The following is a 21,054-nucleotide window of genomic DNA, read 5'->3' as shown; positions in this document are numbered from 1 at the left end:
TTACATTCTGGTCTAAAAAGCTAACAACTTGAGAAATCTGTCATACAAGCAACTGCTGATAAGTGACTAATATGGACCAAAAAACTGTTTCTGTTGCTATTATATATGGATGGTGGCAAGAATTTAACATTGAAGCTTTATTTTCATGCTTTCCTCGAGGGTATGGAGAAATCTGTTGCTCTATAGGCTCTTTCAACTTATTTTCTAAGTAAAAGTGCTTAACTTGGTTTTTTTGGATTCAACTTTTCTTGTGAATGCAACTCGCAAGTACCTCTGACCACACACAAGAAAACTAAGGTAACGAGCAAACACCATATCGAAGTCTTTGTATTAAAACTCTAACAATCACTGCAGAGTATAAAAAGACAAAGAAATTACAGATAAAAGGACAATATATTACAAACTGCAACATATAAACTACAATGGTTCAAAGTTCAGGGAGAGTTTGAAGGAGAAAACCAATATGGTTTAGGAGGCAATTGCAACAACTCAGCACTTCCTTCCAACATTTCCACCACCTTACTGATTGATGGTCGAGTTGAAGGATTGGTTTGGATGCACCATAAGCTCACTATTGTCATCTTTCTGACCATCTCATTATCACATTCATTTCTTATGTTTTGCAGATCAAGCTCCTGATTTGACACAAGGCGATTGTATATCCAATGAGGGAAATATATCTCACTCGATACATCAACTTCAGCCTTGATGTTCTTTCTTCTTCCAACCATTTCTAAGACCATCATTCCATAACTGTAAACATCTGACTTATGTGATACTGCACCAAAGTTTCTAGAAAATACCTCCGGGGCAATATAGCCTGCAGTTCCTCTAGCACCAAATATTGATACTATACTTTCTTTTCTTGTGCAAACTTTTGCAAGTCCAAAGTCGGAAATTTTGGGACAAAATTTTTCATCTAACAGAATGTTATGAGGCTTTATGTCAAAATGCAGGATTTTTGTATTGCAGCCCTTGTGCAAATACTCAAGTCCTCGGGCAACACCAATTGCAATATCATATAAAGTTTGACAATCCAATTGGCGATCCCCTATCACAGAATTTTCATTATAAATTAACTTCTCTAGAGACCCATTAGGCATCAATTCGTAAACTAAAGCTCGCTTAGATCCTTCAAAGCAGAAGCCAAGAAGAGCAACGATGTTAACATGAGAAGTTCTGCTCATACTTGCAACTTCATTAATGAACTCCTGACCATCACCTTTAAATTCACTTAGGATCTTCACTGCAACATGGCGTCCGTCCTGTAATTGTCCTTTGTATACACTGCCAAACCCCCCTTGGCCTAGTTTGTTTTTGAAGGAATTGGTCACTTTCTTCATCTCAGAATAACTATACCTCTTGATTTGAAGGTGGTCATGTCTCTCAAAAAAAGCATCAACCAGTGGAAGGGTTTGATTTTGCTTCTTCCATCTTTTGTAATAGAGCGCTATTATTACTAGCACTAGAGTAGCTGTCACCGCTGTAGAGGTTTTAGAATGTTGAGAAAGTAGTGCCATGCATATAATTAGAAGGCTGAGAAGTTAAAGCAATGCAAAAAAATACAGTAATTGGAGTAAAGGAAATAGTAAAGAGCCTGGACATGGCTTTGAGTTAAAATGCATCGAAAACTAATACATTACCCAGTGCTAGTGCGAGTCCCATTTTTTTGACAAGCCTATTTGTAGTACTACTACCTGCAGATCAGAAGTAAAAAATGAAGCAATTCTTTTAATTTTAGCAATCAGTGTTAAATAAAGGTACATCATCAAATTAATTGAAACAAAATCTGTTGGAGGTATTGAACATTAGGTTTGGAATAAAACAAAAAGTACAAGTATGATGAAGCCAGAGCAAATATCTAAGATTGGATTTGAGTATCTAATATACCTGTGGCACAATAGAATTTGCCTTGGGTGTCAAGTTGACATTGACCTCTTTGGTGCTTAACACGCTTGGCCCAATCATCAGATAATAATACTTCCAATTGCATCTCATCAGACACAAAAGGAAATGGATGACTAGTATCTGACTCGTCTTTTAATGGTAACTGAATATTGGAACATTCTGTTAAATTTGTTGGCCACTGGAATCCCTTAGGAATTTCCTCAGTTGGAGGGCCATAGTAGATATTGTACTCTGGACACACTCTATAGTTATGAAACTCCGGGGAAGGTTGAGAGTGAGGAACTTGTGGCATCTGAAGATGGCAATATTATATCTGACGTAGAAAGAGCCTAAAGGAGAGGTGGGACTCTGAGGGCGAATGATGTTGGTTGCTATGTTTTGCAACTGTTGGATCTAAAATTGTCATTTAGATTACTACCTTTGATAGTTATGGTATGAGGTCCCACGTCTAAAACATAAACCTTGGAGTTGTTGTGTTGGTTGGTTGGATGGTTTTGGGGGCATTTGGATTTTGATCATGGCAGCCAGGGATTGGCAATACGCCGAAGTGTGGGAGTTGTGGGTTTGTGAAAGGAAGAAGAAGAAGAAGAAGAAGCGGAAACAAAATCAGTGATCTCAATATAGGCATCATGGATGATGAGAATCTATCTATCTATCTATCTAACTTTCTATATAAAAGTTGATACCAATTTTTTTTAAACTAGTCTAAACTCTAAAGCAGCAGATGATTAAGCAGTAGTGTACCTTCGTCACAGTAAAATTTGTTGTTGGTGTCAAGTTGACATTGACCTCGTCTGTGATTGAAGCAATCATCACAATCAGGAGATAATACCACTTTGAGGGCAATCTCAGAAGATAGAAAGGATAGAACATCCGTGCTATTAATGGCATCTTTTGTTGCAAAATGAAGAAGTGAGCAGTGTGAGAAAATGCCACCAGCATCATGTATAGTAGGAGACGTATTGATTTTATCATAATAGATGTCGTAGTCACCGCATGTGAAGTTACCATAATCTAAAGGGAGCTTTATTCTAAGGTTGTGATTGCATCGAAATAGGGACACATTGTATTCGATATAAATAGAGAGCAGAGGAGAAGGTGGAGGAAGAGTATAAGTAGTGTTCAAAGCGTGACATTTGTTCTGTTCCAAACTGGCGTGAAAATCTGCATCATAAATGGTGATGATAGTATTTGAGTCAAGGGAGCCTGTAAGCTCTAGGGTTGTTGCATTCTTGTCCAGTTGAATCATTTTGCGGAAATAGTACGTGTCTTCACAGCCATGAATGAGCAGCAAGCCACAGTAAGGGAGTTCAGCCTTGGTGAAAGGGTACTGGAATCTGCCGCGGCTTCCACAATCAAAAGAGCGTGGACAGTTATGTTGCTTCTCATTTTCGCAATGCCCAGTCAAGAACAACATGAGGAAGAAGAAGAACAATAAATAACGTAGAGCCATATATCCCAAGCAGCGAGTAGTAATGCTTAATGAATGGACTCTCTGATATATGTATATAAATGCAGCTACCAAGTGTTTATGCCACCCTCACATAAACAGCGAGTTTCATACGCAGCTTGACTTGGAAAATGAGCAATGGAAGACTTGATCATGAAAAGGAGAGCTAACTTTGTTATTGACTCTTTCCAACTCAATTTCACACCACACAAGTGCTTCAAGTTAAATAACAACTTTTTAATCTGCTGATTACTCACTCTGGCCGACAGGAAGCCATGAGCTTTTTAGATTTTCAGAAGAAAAATATTATATGCATTATTTACATATTTTTTTATTTTTAATATTACAACAGTAGTGTACATATGTGAGAGTCAAGTAGTTTGAACCGTTAGATACTAGATAGTGACGCTTGCGTTAAGTTCAAAGTGAATCTGTCTAGACTCTAGATGATTAGAGATAAGAGGAATTAAAGTATTAAACGTAGGGGTAGCAAAATGGCCAGGCCGATTCACTAAACTCACTAAATTTACTAAAAAATGTGAGTCGGGTTAAGATTTAGAACCCGCCAAATTGACTGATTTGGGTGGGGGAGGTCCGCGGAATCAAAGATTTTTATTTTATTTTTTTATTAAATAAAAGAGTAATTACTATTATAAAATTAATAAGTATAAAATTTTTAAAACATTTTTTTGTTTTTATTCTTCTTTTAATTATTAACTTTATTTATTTTATTTTACAATTTCGTATATTTGCTCAAATTATGTAACTTATTTTTTAAAATAAAGATTGTTCTATTGATAAATATTATTTTAAACAATTTTATTAAAATTAAAAATTTTAAAAAATAGTAAAAAAATTATATTATAATTTAATTATTTTTTATTTGTATTTGATTTTTTAATTATTATTTTTTAGTTAATTTTAATAAATTTTATTTTTCAAAAAAAAGTCAAACGGACTAATTCGTCGACTCGCTAATCTGCCAAAAATTGAGACAGACTAGTATTTTAAACCCATTTTAGTTGGCGGTGCGGATCGATCTGTCCTGTTTATAGGACGGGGCGGGGCGTGCTGTTTTTTATTGTGAATTTGTGACAAAAAAAATGACTTATGTTATTATTCATTATCTTTTAGATACTTCGCTAAGTTGATTTATTTATTTATTTTTGTTATTGTATAAAATGTGAGATTTGACAACATATATTTATAGCTTTATGTGTAAAAAAATACAAAATTGTGAGTTGGATATCTATTGGAATTTACATAATATTGCTAAAAATATATAACAACAACAATAATAAAAATAAGGGATAAGTATTGATTTAGTTCCTAACGTTAAGAGTTAGAATCAAAATCATTTCTAACGTAATTTTTTATTTAAAATCATCCTTAACGTTTTTTTTTTTCAAATTAAAATTGTCCTTTTTAATGAAATTTTCTATTTTATTACTAAATTACCCTGTCTTAATAAAAAATTATAAAATTAAAAAAAAGGACCCGAGGGAAAAGGGAAAGGACACGAACGCGCGGGGAGGAGGGAGGAAAAGGAGGAAGGGAGGGGGAAGGGGAAGGGGAAGGGGAAGGGGGGAGCCCCGGCTGCCGTCGTCGTGAATCCCAATGTCGTTGCCGCCACCTTTGGGTCCTTTTTCGCCACCGAGCACAAGCCAGCGAGAGAGGAGATCCGAGAAAGAGAGAGAGCGCCGATGGAGGGGAGGAGGCCGCTGCCATAGCCGCCGCCACCATCGCGACACCTGCATCGTTACTGGTCCGCCCACTAGCCGCCGCCAGAACCGCGAACAGAGGAAGACGTCATCGCCGTTCATGCATGCTTCTGCAGTCATGGAGTGCGTCGCTGGGAAGGGAGCGCGACGTGACGAGGGCGGCGCGCGAAGGAAGGAAGGAAGGAAGGAGAGAGAGAGAGAGAGAGAGAGAGAGAGAGAGAGAGAGAGAGAGAGAGAGAGAGAGAGAGAGAGAGAGAGAGAGAGAGAGAGAGAGAGAGAGATATCTGAGGCTGAGCTGGGTTCCTACTATCACCGATCTGCCTAGCTGCTGTCGCTCCATCGCCCACGAGCTGCCGGTGGTTCTACATTTGTTTCTTCTTCTGCATCTGCTTCCGATTCTGCTTCTGCATCTGCATCTGCTTCTTCTTCTGCATCTGCATTTGCTTTTGCTTTGTTTCTGCTTCTAGTTTTGATTTTGTGTGTTGATTTTGTTGTTGAATTTGATGTTGTTGATTCTGAATTTGATGTTGTTGAATTGGGTACTTGTTGAATTTGATTTTGTTTCTGCTTCTGCTTCTGAATTTGATTCTGATTCTAATTATTAGTATTTGATGGGAGTAAGGGAGGTGGTGGTGGTGGTAAAGGTGTTGGTAGTGGTAAAGTCTGTAAAAAGTTAAAAAGACGATTTTAATACGAAAAAACGTTAAAAATGATTCTAAATAAAAAAATATGTTGGGGACGGTTTCGATTCTGACCCTCAACGTTAGGAACTAAAACAATACTTATCCCTAAGAATAATAATATCTAAATTGATGTCTTATTTTTTTAATAGAGTAGAGTGATAAATAAATTCTTAAAGATTTATTCTTCAAATAGATTAATTCTTAAAAAAAATCAACAAAATTCTATATGAACAATTATTTTTAAACTAATTCCCTATAATTAGGATAGAATGTTTTAATTAAAATTTACTTGTCTACGTTTGCTATCGTGGAAGACTTCTTTAATACTTTTTTTCTTTAAAATTTAATCTATCCAAGATATAATTTTTTTATAAATTTATTTATCATTTTACTCTTCTTAATGTTCAATTAATAACCATCGATTAGATCATGACTGTCATTTATTTTGCCCTCAAATTTAATATTAATTTGGGTTTAAAAATAACATTATCCTAATCAAGCACTATTTGTTAATCAAATTAGGTTGGTCTAGTGTTTAACTCACTAGTCTATTTAAGTAAATGTTGGGAGTTTAAATCTGGCCTTGTGCATGTAGCAACCTTCAAACACTATTTGTCATTTTGTTTAGTGTTTTGTTACCCCTATTCAGCTTTAATAATTGGTAAGAAGTCATCTTAAGTCATTCTGGTTTTGATTAGTTAAATATTGTGTAAGCTAAGCGCCAAATAATAAAGACTTGAAATGATATGATGTAACATAATCCGATCATCTTACCAACAAAAACAACAAATTAAATAAAGCGTATGCTCGAAATATATGAAGCATCAAAGTGAGTGTTATGTACGGGACCAAGAATATGTAACAATGCAGTCAAGCAATCAGCATCATACATATCCCCAAGCTATGCCTCTGTAACTCATATTAACCGCTGACATTGGATCTACTTTATTCTTTCAGCAGCATCATTCAAATCCGGGGATGGTGGTGTATGTACATGTGCCTCTACCTCTTCAGCTTCATCCTTAATCTTCCCACTTTCAATAATGATCAGCGCCCTTAAAACCTCATCCATGGAAGGCCTCAATGCCCTATCCCGTTGCAAACACTGAAAAGCCAATTCTGCCACGGAAACTATCATCCTCTTTACCTCACTATCCAAATCAAAACCAAGAGAAGGATCTACCAGCTCGCTAAATGCACTCTTTTGAATCTTGTTTATGGCTAAATCAGACAAGTTAATCTCATCCTTATGCCTATCCATATCAACAGCAGGCTTAGAAGATATAAGCTCAACAAGCACCACTCCAAAACTATAAACATCACTCTTGCTAGTAAGCTGGTAGCAGCGGTAATATTCAGGGTCAACATAGCCTGGAGTCCCTTGTGGTGCTGTGGAGACATGGGTTACATCACTGGGGAAGAGTCTTGAAAGGCCGAAATCCGCAACCTTAACACAAAAATGGTGGTCAAGGAGAATGTTATTGGTTTTAACATCACGATGAATGATGTCAGAGGCATGGAGATATGACAATGAACTTGCAGTCTCAATGGCAATCTTCATCCTTATGTTCCATGGCAGTGTTTCACTCCTTGCTAAATCACCATGGAGATGAGCAGCAACAGTTCCATTTGAAACATACTCATACACAAGCAATAATTTTCGACTGTGGCGTGAGGTGCAACCATAGAGGGACACAAGGTTTCTGTGGCGCATGCCAGTAAGGATCTCAATTTCGTTCATAAACTGTTCCATTTTCCTGTAGTTGTGATCATAGAGGCGCTTCACAGCAACTTCCCGTCCATCTCGCAGTTTTCCTGTTTTTGTAAGAGATCATTAGTTTATTTAATAATCTCTATAAACATTAAATCAAGCATATTATGTATAGGGATGGCTTAATTAATAATTACCATAGTAAACGGTTCCAAAGCCTCCATGTCCAACTTGGGTGGAGTGGTGGAAATTATTTGTAGCTTCACTGAGCTCCTCGTGAGAGAAGAGAGGGACTCCAAAGTAGTCCCTTCCGCTTTCTGGGTCTGGATTTCTAGAGAGATCATTCAAGTCACTGTGTGTGCTTCTTGATTGGTATTGAAGATCTGAAGGAGCATGTTTTCGTCTAAACAAGTAGACAAGGATCAAAATGCATAGCAGGGTGACACCAACACCTAAACCTGTGGTGGAGAAATCCAATATCTTGATCTTAATCTTGACAAATCTTTAAAGATTCAAGAGTGATGTAATGTTACCTATTCCGAGTCCGATCTTCAAGGCTTTACTGCTCTTGGGCTCTGCAGATGAAGTGAACTTTACAAATTAACTAAACTAACTCAGTAAAGCTAAAAAGATGCTATAAATAATGGTGCTAATGTTACCTAAGTGGCAGTAAAAGTGGTTATTGTTGTCAAGTCTACAAAGGCCTCCTCTGTGATTGAAGCAGTCATCACAGTCATGAGATAATACTATTTCAAGAACCATCTCAGCAGAAACGAAGGACAAAACGTCTTTGGTATTGGTGGAGTCTTTTGAAGCAAACTGGACAACCGAGCAGCCGGAAAAAACTCCGGCAGCCTCTTGATCAGGATGGGTATTTTCTCTATCATAATAGATTTCATAGCCGTAGTGGGCGCGGCATCCTAGATTAACATAATTGGAAGGGGGCTTGGTACTAGGGTTGTGATTGCATTTGAAGAGAGTTACATTGTACTTAATATACATAGACAAAAGTGGAGAAGGTGGAGGAAGGGTGTAATTATTGTGCAAAGTATCACATTCATTGTGATCCAAACTTGTGTGGAAACCATCATCATAGATTGTAATGATCTTATTGGTCTCCACTACAGCAGTAAGGTTCACGCTTTTGCTATTGTTGCCAAGTTGGATCAATTTAGGTGAAGTAGCATTGAGGAGGCAGCCTTGAATGGGTAACAACCCACACTCAGGATGCTCTGCCATGGTGAATGGGTACCGGAAAGTCCCAAGTTTTCCACAAGTAAAGGAGCTTGGACAGTTCTCATGGTTCCCAGCAGTAACAATCAGTAGAATGAGAGAAAACAAGAAGGAAAAGAACAAGAAATGAAGTGGAGTCATCCCCGTATGACCAACATAAGCAACTAGTTTTAAGTCTTAGTGCTATGTTCACAATATATAAATGTATCACTTTGTCTAAAACAGCAACTTTGATACGCAATTTGACTTGAAAAATGGGTATGGAAGACTCTATGAAAAGTAGAACAGAGTAATCTATGTTAATCAAACATCAACAATAATGACCCACCAAATCTTTTCCCTTATTTTTTTTAAAAGCTTTTGACCAAAACACCACATGCGCACAATCACGGAAACTCACTCATCTTATACACCCAAATACATGTACTTTCGTTTGGTTTCGAAATCCAAAATTAGGTTCACAAAATAAAAGTGGATTCATATAATAATAAGATTGGCAAAAACGCGTGCTGAATTGACATAGTCATGTGTTGCATTGGAGCCTGGAGTTCCCATTTATTTGGCATTGGTGGTAACGGTATAAGATCTAGTCTATTCTAATTCATTAGCCTGCTTTATGAAGACATAAGACAGAATTAAGAATATCTTAGCACTTTACTAACATTCCTTTTCAGCCAATGCTTACTTGAGATTTCCTTTGTGAGGCCACAATACGAGGGGCGGTGCATACGTATAACGTATCTAGTCAAGTCAAGCCAGGAACACTGACCAAACAAGAATTTAATGTAAAAAGGTACGTAGTGTCTGGTATTGTATTATATTATTGCATGTCATTTTTGTTAGGGTTGAGCACGGTTGGTTCGAGTTTATGGTAAAATTAGAACCAAACCAATTAAAATGTAATTGGTTCGGTTTGGTTTGGATTTATATTTTTTGGTATATGTACTTCAAATTAAACCAAACCAATTAAGAACGGATTGGTTTTAATTGGGTATTCGATAACTTTGAAATTCATGAAAAAAACGAAATTTTTATCTTAAAAATTCAACAAATACAATAAACATGTAACATCAATAGAAATAATTCAAATATGTTAAATATCAAATACATTAAAAACTAAATTCATTAAAATCCAAACATATTAATAATGAATAATCATTGTCTAATAGAAAAGCCATATATATTTTTTATTTTTTTATTTAATTAATATATGATCGGATTCGCGGGTTAGTTCGGATTCTGCACCTCAAACCGATACACAAATCAATCACTAACAAAAATCATCGGTTTGGTTCGGATTGGATCCGATTACTCGTTGGTTTCAGAACCAATTTAATTAGTTCGGTTCAGGTTCGGACGGGTAATCGGGTACCCGCTACTTGTGATCACCATTTTTTGTTACATTATTGTTTATTAACAACAATATCATTGAAGTAATAATAACAATATGAAACGAAAAAAAACATACACAATTCTACACTTACATATTGTTCCAACGGAGCAAAATTATAGATGTACATGCACATAAGGATCTTGCAATATTCGAATGAAATGCTTTCATCTGCCTTTCAATTTAACTCTGCTTAATTACAACGGGCCGTTTAATATTAACCAATAAACATCCTATTAAAAACTACTATACAAGTAGATAAAAAAAAGAGAGAGAGATGATGATCCTTTGACACAATGAGTTACAACTAAGACTTGAAAGCTTATATATATAGTAAAAATGGAGTATGAACGATTGGTAACAGAGTAGTACTATATGATTAACTAAGCACTGATGCTGGGCGTGGTGCATTTACTTTCCCAATTATCAGTGACAGTGATTGGTGAAGAAGATGGTGGTATCTTCATATGCTTCAATAATCCAACTTCATCCCATTCAGGTGAAGGTGGTGGAAGTGAATGTACAATCTTATTGTGAGAAACTTCATTACCATCAACATCAGCTTCCTCTTGAAGCTCTGCATGATCCTTCCCACTCTCAATCTTCTTCAGTTCATCCAAGACTTCGTCCATGGAAGGTCTCAACTCCTTGTCTCTTTGCAAACACTGAAAAGCCAACTCCGCCACCGAAACTATCATTCTCCTTACCTTATTGTCTGAATCAAAACCGAGAGAACGATCAACCAAGTCAATAATTGCACTATTTTGAATCTTCTTCATGGCTAGATTTGATAAGTTAATCTCATCCTTATCCCTGTTCATATCAACTGCAGGCATGGATGATATTAGCTCAATGAGCACAACTCCGAAACTATACACATCACTCTTGCTAGTAAGCTGGTAATTCTGGTGATATTCAGGGTCAACATAACCAGGAGTCCCTTGTGGCGCGGTGGATACATGGGTTGCATCCATGGGGAATAGTCTTGAAAGGCCAAAATCTGCAACCTTGACAGTAAAGTTATGGTCAAGGAGAATGTTGTTGGTCTTCACATCACGGTGAATGATGTCAGAAGCATGAAGATAAGCCAATGCAGTAGCAGTCTCTATGGCGATTTTGATTCTTGTAGACCAAGGTAGTAAGCTGCGCTTGGCTGATTCTCCATGGAGATGACAAGCAACCGTGCCATTAGAAATATATTCATATACAAGCAGCAGTTCGCGGCTGTGGCGCGAAGTGCAGCCGTAGAGAGACACAAGATTTTTGTGTCTCAAACGTGTTAGAATCTGAACTTCATTTATGAATTGCTCTACTCTCCTGTAGTTGTGCTCATACAAGCGCTTCACAGCAACTTCTCTTCCATCTTGGAGTTTCCCTGGGTTTTAATTATCTAAGCATAAGTTATGGAGCACAAATTTAGTATATAAATTAGGGAGGGCAGTATTTGAGTAGCCTACCGTAGTAGACAGTGCCAAAGCCTCCATCTCCAAGTTCTTTGTTATGGTCAAAATTGTTTGTTGCTTCTTTAAGATCCTTGTAGGAGAAGAGTGGAACTCCGAGGTAAGCAGCACCATTATCTAGGTGTGGATTGGAAGAGGAATCAGAATAAGAGTATCTTGATTCAAAGTGGCTGCTGCCTGAGTTGACACGTTTTCTCTTGTAGATTCGGAAGAGCAAGAGCAACCCAATTATCAAGATGCCTAAGAAGCCAATACCCAAACCTACTGAACAAAGAAAATATCAGTGGAAGGTTATTACTTATTACATAACTGTGAAAGTGAAACATACTAAGTAACGTGAAAGCTACATTACCTAGACCCAATTTAGCCTTCTTACTCAGATCTTTTTTCCCTGTAAAAGCAATTAGAAGAAAAAATAGATTTAGTACAAACAATAGAGATTGGGAGTATGATCATTATGTATTGTTGTGCTAACAAATTTAGAGAGCCATTGAATAGAACAAGGTCTTGCCATCCAAGAGTAAGTAACAACAAATTAAATCATCTAGCGTACTACAAAATTCCGGGTATCAAACAGAACAAGAGAAAGCTTAAGTGTCTGATACTGGTTGAGCAAACTGAGCTAACAAAAACGTTAAATAAGAACCTCTCAAGCAAGTTGTCTCACTTGTATTTTCCGGCGGCCTAACGTTGGCACAACAAAATTTACTTTTGCTGTCAAGTTGGCACTGGCCTCTTTGCTTATAGTGACAGTCTGTGCATTCTTGCGACAAAATGACCTTAGCGATGATATCAGCATTTACGAATGTGAATGGATCATTGCCATCAGGAACATCTTTGATTGGAAGCACCACCTTTGTGCATGAGGCCAACGATTTCTGAATTTGTGGTGTGTGATTGAAAAGGCCGTAATAGATATGGATGTCAGTGCAATTTGCATAACGGAACATGTTCTTAGTTGGGGGGACACGGAGAGTAGGGTTGCATGTGTGGAGGGTTGTATTGTATTCCATATAAAGGGAAGCAAAATGATGAAAGGTGGGAGGAGTAGAAAGAGTATAGTTATATCTGAAGGCATTACAATTTCTTGATTGCAGAAGATCGTATAAGTGCTTATCTCTGAATTGAATACTGGTAAAATTCTGTTGAGATACGCGTATAACTATAAATGTTTTGCCTTCATCACTTAGTTGCACCCATCTATCCTCCTGCGCTGGCTTGTAACAATTGTTTATGGCCAAAAGGCCACACTCCTGACGCTCTGCTGTAGTGAGAGGGAAGCTGATGTTCCCAACATATCCACAATTGAATGAAGCTGGACATTCTCTTCTCTCTCCGGTGGCTGCGGCCACCACAAGCATCAATACCAAAACAACAAATTCATACATTCTCAATTGAACAAAGGATTTGATTCTCTCAACCATTGCCACCAACCTATTGGAATTGGGAAAGTGGCTATTGACTGTTCATAGTATGTTACCTTCTTCAATGTGCAATTACTAAGAAAAACTGATTAAAAAATCATTAGCTCTTTCCAGTAGTCCGCAGACTTTGGGGGTCCGGTGGGCCTTCAAATTGAAACTAGTGTAAAGAGAGGACTAATACGATATAATGTTGAACTGGTCAAGCTAGTTTTTCTAAGCATTTTGGTGTTTATGTTCACACCTTCATTTCTCTTTGATGGAAAACGCGTATAAGGGTGTATAATCTATCATCTACCACTTAGTGTCATAATCAATCACATTACTCTTTTGTCTCACTAGCCATAAATTCAAGCAGTCATAATGTCTCTTCTAACAGTAACAGACATCAATGTGAAATTTGGAAATTTAGACCTACTAGTAAAATTCCTTCTCTATTGTTATTGACTATTGACTAGTTGGCTCAGTGGAGTACGACAAAAATAGGTAAAATTCCTATATTTATTTACTCTGTTCTCAGCTTCATTCTCATCCAACTAAAATATTTTGTTTCATAAAGAAAACTACTTACATTACATTGCAAAGTCTAGGAAATTGATTAATATCTTTTCGTCAAATCATCAAAAAAGGTTTCTGATAACCTTACTTGTACTAATTGTCAAGCCTCTTACCTTTTTTTTTCTCGGTCCTAGTTTGGGAAACCTTTATCTCAATATCCCCACAGTGAGATAGAATTTAATTTTGATGATCCCTAAGTGTAGAATAATTTTATATATGTATCTAATTATTTAATATCACATTAATAAAAATAACTATTTCTCAAGTTGATTGCGTAAATATTAAATAGTTATTCAAAAGAATAGATATAATTACACGACTATATTACACTGTCAGTGTATCAAAATTAATTCATTAAATTATAGAATTTAATTTCCTTAATTAGATGTATCTAACTTCCACCAAAACTTAACTACTACTAGTAATGTACATAACTGCTCAGATCTCTAATAATCTCAACCATGGTACATAGAAGAATCTATAAAGACAGCAAATGAATCATCTTGAGCCTTCCTCAAATAGGTAATCTCTTTCACATGGCTAAGATTAAGAACCACGTTACTTTCAACACTTCATCAAAAGAATTATCTTTTTTTTTTTTCTAAAATAAAAAAAAAAGGAAAGGGATAATGCTAATTCAGAAATGATTCAACTCTGGACCCAAGTTCTAGGCTCTAATGAGGGGTTCCTTTCGGAAAATTAAGAGGCTGCCATGATGCCATCAGATTCTTGTGTACACACACATGGCCACATGGGGCGTGTACCAAGTCAATAACATTATTGATATAATATTATTTTAGAATATAAAATAAAAAAATATAATTTTAGATTGTAAATTTGTCTCATATATACTTATGTAGACTATTTAATGTCGTTTACTTAGTAGTATGCATAATTTGGGCTTGGCATGCATACGATCAACGAGAACTTATCAGCAGTCATCCACTAACTTGCTACAGTTTTAATGTTTCATATTCAACGCAGAATAGTTTACATGAACAAGTTTACTTTAAAAAAAAAAGAAGAAGAGCATATTAGAAATAAAATTATAAATATCTGGATAAAAAATGTAAACTATTAATGTGACATAACAGGGAAACAAAAATCTATAGTACAAATTTTACATTAGCACTGAAGATATAAATGGTTGCTCCTTTAATTTTGAATTTTGATACAAGAGTAGAGTAATTTTATATGTATATTTAATTATATAGTATTATATCAGTAAAAATAATTATTTTTTATATTAATTATATAAATAATTATAAAAAGTAAATTAAATAATTATATAAAATATTTTATATTATCAATATATTAAAATTAAATTTTATTAAATAATTTGATAAATTTAATTAAATTATTTAACATCACGTATACTTACATCTCATTATTATTTTTATATCATGCGAGTAATCACATGCGATATATCCTAATTCCTATAGCTATATGTAGTTTTCAGGGTACATACTCTTTACATCTCTAGGGCCTAGGGGGAATGGAACCTGCGTGCTCTTAAATGAGTGGAATCCAACTGGATGGATATGTATTTATTTTTCAAGAAAATGCTTAATAAATAAAACTAACTATGAACCAACTCTGGTTGATTGAGTCCGTTTAAGTAAGTGTGTGTGGATTTCACGGTTCGTTTTGTGTATAGAACGACTAATAATTTATTGGTCAGTTAGCCAATAAACTGACTAAGGATTGGAAGATCATGTTAGAGGGGTTGATTTGTACCGCCTAGTCAAATAATTCTACTTTTCTGGGCTTCGGCCCAGTTAAACACGAATAAAGTAAATTGATTAATAAAATATATAGAACCTAACTAAGTTGAGTTGGTCTAGTGGTTAGCTCACTAATCCGCTTAAGCAAAATGAAGCTCAGTACCGTAAGAGAATATATATAGAATTTGAAAAATGTTATATTAGATTGTTTATATATCTTTTAATTTTTGTATTTGAAATAATTGATAACAAATGAAAAAAGATAAAAATATTTATCTTTTACATTATAAAAAAAATATATAAGGTGTATACAAAAAATCATAGGAATTTTTTTTTAAGTATTATTATCCATGCTTTTTTATTGCAAAGAAGTTTATACTAAATTGAGAACTAATTTTTTTTATAGAAAGGTACAACATTCAAGTATTCAAGAAAGCTCGCTTACATTCAAAGAAAAAATTAAGGTAAACTTGGCTAAAATAATACTAAGATAAACTAAAGATATTTTTATGTTTATTCATTTAAAAAAAAAGACTAAGAAAAAAGATAAGGAGTAAGAGTACGAGGAGGAGAAGGCGGAGGTGATGGTTGAACGTGTGATGTTTAAACTTTAAAGAATGGAAGAAATCAAGAAATGTTATCATGGTATACAACCCCTGAATATTTTATTGAGCAATTAAAACGAATTAATTTCGTGTAATTAAAAGATTAAAAGGTTGAATATGTGAAGTTTTAAACTATCAATCGCAATAATTTTTTAATATTTTTCAACATCTATAATAATTGCGTCAAAATCAAAGATTCCCTTAACAAATAATTGAAGGACGAAATAATATAGAAATAGACGCATAGAAATATAATATGTTATTACTTATAAATCCTAGAGATAAAATGTGAGGAAAGTATTTAGCAAAAAAAAAAAAGTGAGGAAAGTAGGAAAGTCGTAGAAGAATAAGAATGTCAATCCTCGATCATGGAATTAAACAAAAGAAAACGGACCTGATTTTTAGAACGATTCAAACTTGTTTATAATCGTTGATCCTATCTAGAATATGATTAATCAATAATTTTTTTAATAATTTTAAAATTTAGCTAAAATATATCTTAAAAATAATGTTTAAGAGATGAAATTACTTCCTTTATGTCAAAATAGTTATTATTTGTCACCAAAAAAAAAAATAGTTATTATTTTTATTTTCTTATACGTTGATGAATATATTGTATTTAGATCAAATAAAATAGATCCAGATACATTATTCTTTTAATGCACAAAATAAATCGAAGCATCATTATTTTAAAATAAAGGATCTTATAATAAATTCATGTATAAAAAATTTGCGAAACTGAACTATATGTTCTAGTAATTGTATTTTATCCACGAAAATGAAATTTTTACGAATTTAATTAAAGTAAAAATTTATATATAATTATTTTATATAAAGTTGATATATTAAAATTATTAAATTTAAAATATTTAACTAAATTATTATCTAATAATTCTTAAATTCTAGGACAAGTTATGTATATAAAATATTTGAAAACAAAATTTATTAGATTGTAACTTTTTAATATTACAGACGTTTTTGTAATTTTTTTATATCTATAAAAATTACGATAATTTTAAAATTGAACGTAGTGGATTTATGTAGATTTGTGTGTTGGGCAGAAACTGCTACGCTACAAAGTGTAGTGAACAAAACTGCACTATAAGAAAATCGTCATTGGCTATAACGGTTTCTAAAAACTTGTAGTGTTGCACTCTTGCAGCGTAATAGTGAATTTCATTTGAGATTCTAATCAAATGAGGATTTATTTTGTGTAAAAATATGAGGATTACTTCAACTCAATTAAAATGATCATAGTTTTTGAAAAAGTTTTCACTCAAAAGCTTTCTATGAGATTTTTTTATTTTTTCACAAAAATACCATTTATTCTGACAAATCAAACTATTATTGAGGCGATGTAAGACAAAAAAAGATTCATATAATTTATTTTAATGCTACTAAACCTTGCTAAGTGGATTTCACTCCTCCAAACTTAAAGTGCACGTCCTAAAGGTTTAACTCATTTGAGAATCATTGGTGTTCATAAGAAAGAAATTCTAAACCAAATAGCTCATAGATTAATTGAAAAAGTAGAGAAATTGAATATTCTATTTCAGTTTAATCCTGTATTTAGCAAATTAGAGAGTCTAGATTTTGAAAAATTTCGTGTGGAAACTAAGTAGGCACTAGCTATGACTTCCATGTTCCAATTTCATTAGTTTTTGGTATGGGACAACAAAACTGCACAGAGAAAAATCCTCATTTGACTAGAGTCTCGAATGCAATTCATTATCATGCTCTAAGAGAGGTTGCAATTTTTTTAGAAATTGCTATAGCCAATTCCAATTTTCTTAAGTTACCGTTTTTTCCGAAACCATTACATTATGTAGTAATTTTTACCCAACACACAAATTCACATAAACTGCTACATCGTATAGTGATTTATATTCAATTTTAAAATTATTGTTGCAATTTTTATAGATATAAAAAAATTGCAAAACGTCTACAGTATTAAAAAATTATAATCTAATAATTAGACATGAGTTTCTACTTTTAATTAATCATGCAGTTAATGGTTTATTATTACGTTTCACACCCCGTATATGTGTATTCGGTATATTAATTCTTCCAAAATCCTCACACATCTATAATAATTTTAAGTTAATGATTATTCTCACAGACCCTACATCAGTACATTTCTCCATGTGATTCTAATTAAAAAGGAAAAGAACTAGCTCAGTTAGAAATTAAACCACACTATTCCACTAATTTGAAACAAACGGCACTATATATCGTTCATACGAATCCAAGATTACCTAAAATAGTAATTCCGGATCTAATCATCAAATGGACTAATTTTGGTATCAAAGAAAATGGAACATGGATGAAAACTGAAGATAAAGTAAGTAAAGAATTATGGTGAACAAAAGAAGAGAAGAGATAGAGACAGAAACCTGTAATATCACATTTGGAAGCATGAATTCGATCAGTGCAGTAACACTGGAAAGTGAGGATAGTTGAATTGAAGCCACACCTTCCTCCTGTGCTATTGCACAACTTGCAATCACTCGCTGTCCAATTCAGCATGAACCCTCTCCTCAGCTCCTCTTCCATCCCTCCTTCACTCCCTTCCACCACCGCATCCACCACCTCTCCGCCACTCCCGCAACTCTTTGAGACCGATGTTACTGTGTTGACATCGTCCTTATACAATGCCAGAACCGAACCACCCGTTTTGTTGCTCGCTCCAGAACACCCAATTCTGTAATCCATCAACTCTGTGGGCATGGAGGACAGATTACATCCGAAGAAGAGTAAGATGTCCTTATTATGATTTTGATTAAGAAAAGTGAAGGTCCTGGTTGGAGGAAGGGTGAGGTTGTGTGTAGGAGAAATACAAGAAGTATTTGATGAGAAGGCAGCATTGGAGACTCTGAGTGATTCGTTGTGGTAGAATATTTGATGGATGATGTAAGGAGTATTGGAGAGATTGAGAGTTGGGAAGCCATGAATATCACCAGCACAAGAGATGGCAAAACCAGGGTAGCCACAGAACGGTTGCTGCTTGCCTTGGATGTAGAAGGGGTATCTTATGGATTGGTTGCCGCATGTTTGGGGTTCACATGCCAGGTAGTGTGGATCCACATAAGCGCACAAACTGGTTCTGCTCAGCACACACAAGAGGATGATGTTAATGATAACACAACAGTAGAAGAAGGTGATGATGTCTTGGTTCATTTCTTGTATACGGAAACAAAAAAGTTAGTTATTAATTAGTTGATGGTGGTTGTTTTAGAGAGGAGGGGTATGAACCATTGAGAAGAGAGAAGAGAGAAGAGAGAAGAGAGAAGTATTATGTGAGGGGTGGGGGGTTGACCTGCAATTGCAAGAGCAATATTGGAGGCTATGATTCTGACTCTGACATAACTTTTAATTTAATTTGAATAGAAGGAAAGGAAGGCCATATGATATGAAAATTAAATACAGCTGCCTTGGACTTTTTGAAAAGAGAATCATGAATAGTTGAATACATAGTTATGTGGTGAGGGAAAGTTTACCTACATATACGTGTGTGGAGCCTGCATCGTATTCCAATATGCGCAACTTGAGAAACTTTGACCAATTTTCCATTTTTGCTGTCTATTTCCGAGTGGCCGACTCTTTTCTTCCTCCTCTGGGGATGTTAATTACTTCATGTAATGGAACACAACACAGCCACAATAATGTTGATTCTTGAATATTGAAATATTGGAGACAAGAGCAGCAAATTAAACATTAATTTAGTGGCTTGGAATTTCAAGATTTTCATTATCACATGGATATTGTATTTGGTGACTATGAACTTCCTGGCTTAATCTAAAATTTTCCAAGTGTAAAAGATAAGAATAAAAATTTTCTTTTTTATTAAAAAGAAAGATGAATAAAATCTTAAAATATATATGATTGCTACATCCTTATCATTGTTCTTGTTCGTGACAATTATATCCACTTGCCTGTTTATAATTACAGAGAGATGCCTATTACCTGCCCTGCCTGGGTGACGTGTTCGTTTTTTAGCCACTCTTCCAGTTTTTCTGAAAAAAAAAAAACCAAAAAACCAAAAAGAGATATACATAGATGATATACATGTATACAAAATTACAAAAGCCTATCCTTTACATTGTTCTGGTTAAATATTGTCGTCTACAGTAATCCAATATGTCTTATTGAGTTTCTTTTTTCTCCTAAACGTTATTTATTATTGAAAAAAAAATTCCAAAAAAAATGTTAGCTTGATTTCAAGGGCTCTCTCATTTTTGTTTCCCTTCGTAGTTAAAGTGTTAGGAAAGTTTTCAAATGGTCCAGAGCACTTTTTTGGAACTCTCATGGTCCATGTAAAGTGTCCATTGGATTTAATAATTAATTAAACAAAGGGTTGTGATTTTTTATTTAACATGTGTTTATAATGGAAAGCATTGTGAGGTGTGTATCAAATTTTGCGTTCCACGAGGTATGATTTATGGAAATTACATCCTGCTGCCTCTTGACACAAGCTTCTCTTGTTGGTGGCGTGGCTTGATGGCTTAGTCGTTGGTTTTTTGGATGGCTTACCTTATGTTTTTGATTATTTTTTTTTGTCATGACCTTTTGTTTTGGTTTGACTGATTTTTTTATTAAACAGTTAATAAATAGACCTTTTTGGTACATGATTTTTCTTATATTAATTTAAGGATAATGAATAATTTTTAAGTGCATCATTTTTGTATGATTTTTGGCTAGCATTATTTTATGAGATTACAAACTCTGAAACTATAATTGTTAAATTTACAGTCTTTTTTATTTTTTTTGGTTTATTATTTAGACTGAGAAATCCGACCTACAGATAACAAATAGAACTAAGTCTTATACATCTATTTAGTATTAATATAGTATAGTAAAAAAACGTGCCACACTCTCTTTTCTTTATAAAGTAGTATTTTTGGTTTTTTATATTTGAAACAAATTTTAATTTAGTCTTTAACATTTTAAATACTATTTTCATTCCAAAAAATTTTAAACAGATTTAATATAGTCTTACTATTAAATTTAACACTAATAGTTAATAAAATGAATGATATAGACGTTAATAATATTACTAATTAAGTCATATCTTCTTCTATATATTAAAAGAATATATATAGTCAAAATCTTTTTATAACATTTTTCTCATTTTTTTGGTACAAAATTTAAATCTTAATAATCAATCATGAACGCTTCAAAATTAAAAGAAAA

At 34.3% G+C, this 21,054-nt stretch overlaps 3 protein-coding genes across 15 annotated transcripts; all 3 read right to left on the bottom strand.

Moving 5' to 3' along the window:
* Positions 1-300: 300 nt before the first annotated feature.
* LOC112712058 (LEAF RUST 10 DISEASE-RESISTANCE LOCUS RECEPTOR-LIKE PROTEIN KINASE-like 2.1) lies at positions 301-3,453 on the bottom strand. 2 transcript variants are annotated; one of them, XM_025764844.3, is made up of 3 exons: positions 2,653-3,453; positions 1,644-1,697; positions 301-1,483 (listed from the first exon to the last, which is right to left on the bottom strand). In XM_025764844.3, the coding sequence occupies exons 1-3, from the start codon at positions 3,359-3,361 to the stop codon at positions 435-437; spliced, it is 1,812 nt and encodes a 603-aa protein (XP_025620629.2). In that variant the 5' UTR covers positions 3,362-3,453; the 3' UTR covers positions 301-434. The 2 variants fall into 2 exon arrangements, with proteins under 2 accessions (XP_025620629.2, XP_072059648.1); XM_072203547.1 differs by having other exon boundaries at positions 1,891-3,361.
* Positions 3,454-6,491: 3,038 nt separating this feature from the next.
* On the bottom strand, positions 6,492-9,233 carry LOC112712056 (LEAF RUST 10 DISEASE-RESISTANCE LOCUS RECEPTOR-LIKE PROTEIN KINASE-like 1.1). Its single transcript, XM_025764843.3, has 4 exons — positions 8,133-9,233; positions 8,007-8,048; positions 7,671-7,931; positions 6,492-7,577 (listed from the first exon to the last, which is right to left on the bottom strand). Exons 1-4 carry the CDS (start codon positions 8,845-8,847, stop codon positions 6,703-6,705), a joined length of 1,893 nt encoding a protein of 630 aa, XP_025620628.1. The 5' UTR covers positions 8,848-9,233; the 3' UTR covers positions 6,492-6,702.
* Positions 9,234-10,247: 1,014 nt separating this feature from the next.
* LOC112712053 (LEAF RUST 10 DISEASE-RESISTANCE LOCUS RECEPTOR-LIKE PROTEIN KINASE-like 1.2) lies at positions 10,248-20,143 on the bottom strand. Of its 12 annotated transcripts, none has more exons than XM_072203543.1 (5): positions 19,362-20,143; positions 18,258-18,967; positions 11,909-11,947; positions 11,554-11,817; positions 10,248-11,471 (listed from the first exon to the last, which is right to left on the bottom strand). In XM_072203543.1, the coding sequence occupies exons 2-5, from the start codon at positions 18,589-18,591 to the stop codon at positions 10,480-10,482; spliced, it is 1,629 nt and encodes a 542-aa protein (XP_072059644.1). In that variant the 5' UTR covers positions 18,592-18,967; positions 19,362-20,143; the 3' UTR covers positions 10,248-10,479. The 12 variants fall into 12 exon arrangements, with proteins under 12 accessions (XP_072059644.1, XP_072059641.1, XP_072059640.1 ...); XM_072203540.1 differs by having other exon boundaries at positions 19,366-20,083; XM_072203539.1 differs by having other exon boundaries at positions 11,554-11,820; positions 19,366-19,790.
* Positions 20,144-21,054: the final 911 nt, after the last annotated feature.

Source organism: Arachis hypogaea, chromosome 9 (genome assembly GCF_003086295.3).
Source record: "Arachis hypogaea cultivar Tifrunner chromosome 9, arahy.Tifrunner.gnm2.J5K5, whole genome shotgun sequence".
Taxonomy (NCBI): Eukaryota; Viridiplantae; Streptophyta; class Magnoliopsida; order Fabales; family Fabaceae; genus Arachis; species Arachis hypogaea.
This window is presented reverse-complemented; position numbering and strand designations above follow the sequence as displayed.